Here is a 9,501-nt window from a genome sequence, read left to right as displayed (position 1 = left end):
CTTTTAAATATGTTAATTGGATTTAACTTTTAAATATGATAACTAGATGTGTTAGATTAAATGTATGTTCACTTTTTTGTTCATAAAATCTAAATGATGATTATATTATTTAAATTACTTAATTTGAGATTTAAATCTTTTAATTAATATGTATTTTTTTTTAAAGAATAGAATCAACTCTGTATCTCATCACCTAACTAAGCTAAGCTGATTACACCTTTAAACATGTTAAACATAAAACGGTTGAATGCAGAAGAGGCTTCGCTGATTATGCCATCAATCAGAGTAAACTGTGTTCAGAGAACGAATAAATGTAAAAGAGTGTATGCTTCTTGAGTTAAATATATGATAGAAAATTAAGTGTGCATATACATATGTGAGGTGAGATAACATGAATACAACGTACATAAGTCTGAACATGAAAATCAGACCTGCAAAAAGCAGCAAACATCAAAGATCAGAATTAATAAACAGGGCAACCATCCACCTTGACACCCTTAGCAGTGGGGCAACTTGCCAAAGCACAATGCTCCCCTCCTGCTCCCCACCAGTTTATGGATGTGTTGTTAAGACCCAATGTAAAGTATAGTAGTATCGCCATAAAGGCCAAACCAGCATCCAGGCCTGCAGAGAGCACATAATTGTAGCGGTGCCACCAAGCCTTGTGATATTTAAATATAAAATAGTTGAAGATGGTCCCAACGGTTATCCAAGATGTGTAATTGACTGCAGTGGCTGGAGGCATCATAGCTGTAGATCCCAACATAACTGGCATGTTGATCAGAGGAATCCATTTGACATTTGGAAATGCCTTGTGTGCCAACCACACTATAACTGGAGCAGCTGCCCCACCCAAGAAGAACCAATTTAACTGGGGATACACTCCAAGCTTGCCAAAGATCCTCTTGGGACCAACCAAACCCCATATGACTGATGCATCAAAAAACACACGATCACCAGGACATGTCCATGGGCTATCTGCAGCCAAAAGATCTGCTTGGCATATATCTTTCACTGATCCCAACATCCACCATGCAACTCCCAGGTTGACTGTTCCAGCCACTATTGTGCCTATAAACTGCATTGCATTCACAGGAAGTCAGTAAACACAGCAAATTTGCTGTGTGCAGCTACTGACATGATCCAAACAACATTCTGAAAATCTTCAGTGAATGCTAGATTGGTTATAGCAAATTCCAGTTTCTTCAAAAATAAATACCCTGTTTTAACAAAGAATTCTAGTGTGCATCTATAGTATATAGAGAATTGAAGCTAAAAAAAAAAGTCATGCTGTTATCATTTTAACAAGAAGGTCAATAATGTGTCTAAACATTTATAAAATGTAAAGAGCTGAAACCTAATGCCAGTTCTTTCTGCACCAGAAAATAAACTCCTCAAAAAATTAAACCTTTCTTCAATTATATGATTAATAAAAATTGATTTTTTTGAGCAATCAGTTGCAAGAGGTGAAAGGAAAAATAAGATTCAATTTGATTGAACATCAACTATTTCTTATTTTCTAATTTACTGTTTTCCACAATCAAACAACATTACTTGACATTAATTTCTTTCTTCACAAAGAGAAAATGGTCATCCTCTGTCTACTGTATATTACTGTGTTGTTATCTGCTTCCAATCATATACCTTATTACCATATATTTTGTGCTCGCACATTTAATTGTGCTTTATAAGAAAGTACCATCTGGACCTTTTCCAATGGAGTGTTAAAATGATATTAGAATAGCAGAGAAGCCAGAAGAAAACTTGATGTCCATGTTCATAACCTGGGTGTGTCTATATATATATATAAACTTTGAGGGACAGGCGGTATTTTGAAATATAGCACAGCATACTGGAGTGTTAAAATGATATTAGAATAGCACAGAAGCAAGAAGAAAATTTATGTTCATGTTCATAACCTGGGTGAGTGACCAGCTATATATATAACTTTTTGAGGGACAGTGAGTATTTTGAAATATAGCATAGCATACCTGTACAAGGAACATAGATCGAGGGGGGATTTTCATGTAATGGCCGAGCTTGAAGTCTGACAAGAAAGAAACTGCCTGGCTCATACTCATGTATCCATAGACCTTGAAGCAAACATTGGCAATAGGCTTCCCAGGAAGGATATATCCCATTAGGTATTCGGTGATAATGTTCAAGCCTGGTGTCTGTGCCAAAACAAAATAAAAAAAATAAAGCATAAGCAAGAAAAAACATAGAATTCTTACTGCAAAACAATCAATAAAATCTCTTCTCCACCAAACTGCTTACCTGGTTAGTAGTAGCAGTGATGATACTTATGGGGAGAGTGAAAAATGAAGCGAGAGCACAGGCAAAGAGTAAGCCCCACCATGGTAGCTGCACCTCTTCCTTGAAAAACCCACAAAGTGCCAAGGAAACAGCCAGAGTCCCACACAAGAGTGTGTAGAACCACCATTGTGGGATATCTGGGTACTTACGCATCAATTTAGTATGAATATCAGGCCGATTATTTTTTGATGTTGCAACCGTACGCTCCCATATTTCCCTGGACCATCACAACGCATGTCAGACCATTTAATGTTTAAACTAACATCCAAAATTGATAACATTCTAACAGGGCAGCAATGAAATTCAAATCAATACAAGGATCAGAACTTACTTCCCATAGAACAGAAAGACATGGGTGACTGTAGAAGCAATAGTTGCAAATCCGAACCCATAAGTCAGAGCGAAAAACAAACTTAAATGTATTTGACCATTCTGATTGTAAGCAGGAAGATCCAGCTCAAATTTATTGTTCACAATCTGTGAAATATTATACTTTTTCCCCTGGGCAGTGAACAAATCCGAGCTGAAAATAGGAAAAGTCTTTGCATTGTACAGGTTAGCGCCCCAATAAGCAAGAGGGGCGGTCAAGTATACTACGAGGAGATAACCAGCCAAGACATTCATAATGGCAAAGAATGGAGAAATAAGGGGGCTGAACAAGAAGGCTGCAATCGTGCTCCAATCGAAACCAAAGGCACCAAGTCCAAGGCCTTTCAAACCAGAGCCAATCTGATGTGCTGTGACAGAGCGAGGCCAAATCCAACATACCCACGATACGCAGGACAGAGTTGAGAAAAGATAACCAGGGAATACATAATAGCAAAAGCTGCAGGTCATGGTAATGAAGAAGAATGTATTACGAGACATCCCCTTTCCATGGTCTTTCTCATGCAGTACCCTGCATGTCAAACACAGAACCTTCTCCATTACCAACTCTCACAGGACAATTAAATGAAAAGTAACTTAATAAGCGGACTGGCTAAATTTTTTTTCTCAATTTCATAAGAATAAATTATTAAATTTAACCACTTATCAAGTGGCAGATCCATTAACATGAATTGATTTACTTAAAACACTCTCAAGAAATATGTTCGACGTTTCTATTTATACCGGAACAGGGTCACCTGGACCAGTGTGCTCGGCCACCACATGTGTGCAGGTTCTACAACATACTTACGAAGCAGTCCAGCCCATCCATATCCTAACACCTGATTCATCCCAGCACAATATTAAAAACTGATAAATTTACATATATTTATTCACAGAAATAGAAATGTAAATCACATGCATTTAATAAAATGATTTACATATTTGGTGGGAATTGTCTCTGATCAATAAACTAAATACCAAATTGGTATGTAAGGCTTTTTTTTGTGAGACGAGGAATCTTCTTTTTGAGTAGCTATTTGATTACTGATATTCAATTCACAAAAAACCTCTTTTGCACAGTTATTTAATTGCTAAAATTTATAAAAATGTGACTACTCTGTCCCTCTATGTTGAAGAAACACATATTCTTCACCATTGAAGGCACGTAAGCTTTACTATAATCTATATCAAATAAGTTATTAATCAATGCTCTGGATCAGTCGATTAATAACTTGCTATACAAAAAAATCCCAATAATATCACATAAATCATTGATTTTATACAGATAATCTCAAACTTAATATATTTCACTGCAAACACAACCTAATACCTGAGTTGTAATTATGATCAGCCAAGCTACCAGAAAACTGATATTCCTCATGTAAAACGCCTTAATGATGTTGACAATGCCCACCGCGTAGGCGGATCCATTGCCGAATGCGTAGCCTGCACTGGCAAAGATTGTAATGAGCACATGCTCCTTCATATTAAAGGGCCCTGGATTCAGGGACACCTCCTTCCCCAACAGAGGCACTCTGAATCTCCTCTTTGGCAGAGCCGAGGCCATGGAACGCCCAAGGGGAAGGGCTGCCACCTGCACTGAAATCTGTGTGATGATAAGTGGCTCCCTCCTGTAACTGAAGAACTGGTTCAAAAATGAGAGCAGGATGCATGAAAACAGCCCCAGAAACCACATTCGAAATGTCCATACAGGAATGGTTGGATCGTCTTCTGTACTCACAGTGAATGCCACCTGCTCCACTGGTGAATTTTCTTCCCCCTCCTCCTCTTTGCTCACTTCCAATGATCTGTCCACTGCCATTCTAATTCTCTACACTGACAGCAATAAATAGCTATTTGTACCTGAGTGGCCTGGCCTAAGTTGTAAGGATAGGCTGAGAGCTCTGTCTGTCCCTGAGCTGATCTATCCACTCCACTTCAGGTTGTTACTACTACTCTTCTCCATTCCCCTTTCAGCATAAACCTATATGTTTGCAGAGATGAAAGAAATCTTATAAATATTCCGCCTCCTTTGGCCTTTTCTCTGCTGCTTCAGACGAATAAATAGATCAAATTAAATGCCCAGTTCAAGAAAACATACTAGGGCCAAATGTTCCACATCTGAAACCGGTTCCTGCTGCATTCCCGGTTCCTGCTGCATTCCCAGCTGATCCTATCAAGTGAATCACTATTGATTCAGCGAATCCTCCAAAAATGCGGTGGGTCTGAGAGACTGAGACAAGTACAAGGATTCATTTTAATTTTTTGTCCTAATCACAGAAAGAAAATGGACTTCTAATTGCCATTTCCATTAAATTAAGACTTTAGCCATGCAATGGGGAAAAGGCCCCGCCCCATGTCTCTTCAACAGTTGGATTTGGGCATGGATTTGTTCCCATCTTGAGAGACTCGCATTTAAACCAAGCCTTCATATCCACAGTAAACAAAGCAGAGTTCCCTTGAGAGCTTAAGGCGATTACCATGCCACCATATTTTTAAATGGCCCACCATTGTAAGTGTGATTATGGAGTGGGTAGGTTACCTGGAATTTGGGTAGACACACCATGTTTATTTCTTAATTCTTAATTTCTTTCGTTATACTCTCAGTTTCCTTTCTTAATCATTCACATATCACATCTGCATCTCATGCTACCAATCTTTCACCTAACCAAACCAAGAAGATTTTATATTCCAGCAACATCATGTGACCACCGCCGAGGCTTGAGTATCGACCAGAAGATCAATAAAACAGTGAAATTTTATATCAACAGTGTCATGTGATCAGTGCCCACCGCCAATGCTCGTGTATGGACCAGAAGAAGACCAACAACACATTGATTACCAGGAAGAAAAGAAGAATTGCGCTCAAACTCATGAACCAAAAATATTGTTGATCAGAATGTTTCAAGAAGTATCACAAACATCTTACAAATCATGGAGAAGATACGTTATTCATGCTTTCTAACATGGAAATCACTGCACAACCAACAATGGACTTGTTTCTCCATCATTTTTAAAACAACTTTAGGCCTTGCTAACATCATCAGTTTTATTAGGTAAATATCATTCTCAGTCATTTTTAAAAGGCTCAATGGTAAATGTTGGAATGCAAGATGCAATTCTTAACTACTTTGTTGAAATGCCAAGATGCCATTCGCAACTACTTTCCACCAATAAACTTATATGGAAATTGAAATTGAGGTGGTCAATAGTTAAATTGCTCGATGCAACTTGTTCCAAAATCAAACAGGGGAATCAGGAGTTACACATAATGAAGCATTGTCATTGTCATAATAGAGTAGTGCACTCCATGGTTCACATGATATTCTCCTTTTGAAATGTGTTATGTGTACTGGCCAATTGATCCACTTTAGTTTTCAACTACCTTATTAGCCTAGAAGTAAGCCATTTCATTTGTGAAAAAAATGAACCATATTCTTCCATGAATATGTAATGTATTTTAGAGTAACTAAACACATATTAAGATGTTGTGTGATTATCATTATAGATCTACGACTTTCTCGGTTAATGTTAAGATATGGTTATATCTTTAGAAACAATGCTTTTACAAGGATAAATATCATAAGTTTGATCCACTCTATTTTGGTCCATATCATTTTTACAGCAAGTTGGTGAAAATGTATTACTATGGTTTTTTAGTATATATTGTAGTTATCTAATTTAGTGGCTGCAATTATGTTTTAGATACAAAGTGACCTCATATTTAATCTTCTACTTGATATTAATGCTTACATTGATCCATGGCTTAACACATATTTGGTCCATGATTTCTATTTAAAGAGCACATCCTTTGTTGTTGATGAATTGCAAGAGACCCATTGTACATTATTTTTCCTTTTGTATTAATATATTTCCTCACGTGATGATGTTGGCTAGAACTATGGACTATGTACTTCTTTTATGATTTTAATCATTTCATTCACTAGTGTACAAATCTTTGATTCCTTTGTGGAAGTGATTTCCTTATGTTGTTTGACCCATGTAGATAAACCCTATTAATTGAACAGGAACATCAATGACAAAAAGAAGATTCAATTCACAACATTGAAAATGTCTTTGACCACCAAACCTTGGTGATAAGTGAATAACCATCAAAGCAAAGTGCACAATGTGGTAGAAGTTTGTACAAGCAATGTGTGGCAACTTATATCCATTAAAGTATTGAAAGTACCAATAAACAAAGTCATAACAATTATCTAAGCTATGAATGGAATGAATACTAGGTTTATGTTGGTGATTACTTAGTTTGTGTATGATGTGATAATTTATTGGTTTATGCATAGTAATAATATTGCTATGATTGAGGACTGTAATAGTTTTAATGATAATAGATTCTTATTGCTTTAAGGATAGTTTGTAACTCTCTTTCATTGGTATACAACCCTATATTTTTTATGATTCATGGGCTCGTCTCTCATTGAATAAGTGTAACCAGTGTGCAACAAACAACATAGCTGGTTTGTTATGCATACTTCACCTTGTATAGTATTGTGATCTATGTGAATTGGATTTTAAAGCCATTTTCTTATGTCTCATTTGGTTTGGTGCACATTGAGCTTGCTAGGGCCCAAGTGTTTATTTTGTTCATGGCATGGTACTTTGAGGGTCCAATTTGAGGACCTGGTTCATGTCTAACAAGAATTATGGTGTTTGGAAAATTTCCCTTTGCCTTAGAGAAATTTCCATATTCCCTATTCCTTATTGTGTTGGTAGAATACAAAAATCTAAGGGTCTGGGGATAGCAAGGAGAAGCCTGTGTTGTGATAGCTTGGATTTCTTGAGGCCCTTCTAAGTAGAAATCACATCCATGAGTGTCATCCCTTATGGAGGCTCGAATTTCTCCAAGGTTGTATTTTCTTCTAAGTGAACTTTGTATTATGGGTGTCATCCCTTGTGATGACCTGGATATGACCTAGGCCAGATTTCATTTGGTGTGCTCTACACTGAACTTAATATACAACAAAATGGAGTTGAGGATCTGGGTGTTTGTAAATGGCAAGGGTTAACACATCGCTAGAGGCTCGTATATGACCTAGGTTGGATATCAAATGGTGGGCCCCACACTAGACTTAATAACAAGAAACCGGTCTAGAAATATGAGCGTCAGGGGATGGCGAGGGTGCATACATTTTCATAGCCTGAATACATTTTGAATTGGCTATTGTTCTCAGTGGTGGAGAGTTGGCCCACCAGCGAAACTTTATCATAGCATAATCTTTCCATAGGCTATCCAAGAGTCTAGGGATCGGAGGGTGGCAAGTGATTGCACAAATGTACGGGTATAGATCTAGCTAAGGCTAGATACACTCGTGATATTGAAGATGAATTTGACCACCAAATCTTGGTAAGAAGTGAATAACCATCAATGCAATAAGCACAATGAGGGAGAAGTTTGTACACACAATGTGTGGCAACTTCTATCCATCTATCGACATACATATTTTGTTTATACATACAAGAAAAACAAACAAACAATTCACAAAGTACAAAAATAACAATAATTTTCTAAACTTTGGTTGTATATTGAACGAATAAATTTCACATACATATTTTGTTTGAACATACAAAAAAACAAACAAACAATTCACAAAGTACAAAAATAAATTACAGCAATACTTAACCAAAATAAAAAAATCTTAATACTTATAAATACTAATATTGTGAAAACAAATAAAATAAAAACAAGATAAGCTCAACAATTACGCAATACCAAAACAACATAAAATCAAACATATCAACCATTAAAACAATACCAATAAGCATAATAAATAATTAAATAAAAAGACATTGGGAGAGACAAAATCTAGAAAGTATTACCTAATTTATTAATGACAACTACTTGCCTGAAAAACAAAAAGATCATTACAAAATAAAAATAAAAATTAAGGTTTTGGAAAAGAGCACACAATGCATGCTATATTATTAAATATAAAACACTAATTCATGTTTATCAAACTAAATATGACTTCAAAAATATTTTACAATTCAATATGAATGTTTTTTTACAGGTGGGAAAATCTATTATATTATAACTCAGTTGTTAGATCAGTGAGGACAACCATTTCTAGCTATAATCAGCAAATGTAGGCTGACTCATTAGGGTTATTCAAGGAAAACCACGCCACACCACTTCGAATAACCGGTTGGTGATTCTTAAGCGGACAGGGTTTCATTACTGGGAGATGCCTCTAGATCTTGGATCGTTAACTTGTAAACGAACTATTACCCAAACAAAAACAATTTTAAAGCATATTCTAAACCCAACCCAATATTATATTAAAAGTGTCATTAATTTATACAAACTTTTCCTAAAATTTTTAGAAAAAAAAAATCTTTTTTATTTGTAATAAATTTAAATTAAAAATTTAACGTACATACCTTAGCATTATAAATTCTAGCTGCTACATCGTTATCAAATATTGGTTTTGATAAATACATCAAACACCACTATAATTATAAATTTATATATACATTCGATTTTTGATAAAATATAAAATTAAAAATAATTCAAAAATAATATGGTTTAACGTACATATCTTAACATTATAAATTCCAACTATTACATCTTTATCAAATATTGGATTGGATAAATACGTCAAACACCACAATAACTAAAATTTATAGTGTACATGGTAATTTTAAGTAATAATAATTTTATGATATATTAATTTGTATATTCTGTCTTAAAATGTTTATATAGTTAACAATCCGATTTATAGGTTCTTAACTAGAGGATCTCTTTCTCTCGTCAGGGCATTGATTGAAACAGCTGTATGAGAAGTCTTTGTAAAGTCT

General features: G+C 35.5%; 1 protein-coding gene across 1 annotated transcript; it reads right to left on the bottom strand.

Moving 5' to 3' along the window:
- Window positions 1-308: 308 nt before the first annotated feature.
- Window positions 309-5,109, bottom strand: LOC149181270 (oligopeptide transporter 4-like). Its single transcript, XM_089416541.1, has 6 exons — window positions 4,016-5,109; window positions 3,427-3,524; window positions 2,648-3,214; window positions 2,278-2,533; window positions 1,992-2,174; window positions 309-1,078 (listed from the first exon to the last, which is right to left on the bottom strand). The coding sequence occupies exons 1-6, from the start codon at window positions 4,505-4,507 to the stop codon at window positions 464-466; spliced, it is 2,211 nt and encodes a 736-aa protein (XP_089272667.1). The 5' UTR covers window positions 4,508-5,109; the 3' UTR covers window positions 309-463.
- Between the last annotated feature and the right edge of the window lie 4,392 nt (window positions 5,110-9,501).

Source organism: Pinus tabuliformis, chromosome 3_2, assembly GCF_031772625.1.
Source record: "Pinus tabuliformis cultivar Carrire ecotype Pingquan chromosome 3_2, CPIR1, whole genome shotgun sequence".
Taxonomy (NCBI): domain Eukaryota; kingdom Viridiplantae; phylum Streptophyta; class Pinopsida; order Pinales; family Pinaceae; genus Pinus; species Pinus tabuliformis.
This window is presented reverse-complemented; position numbering and strand designations above follow the sequence as displayed.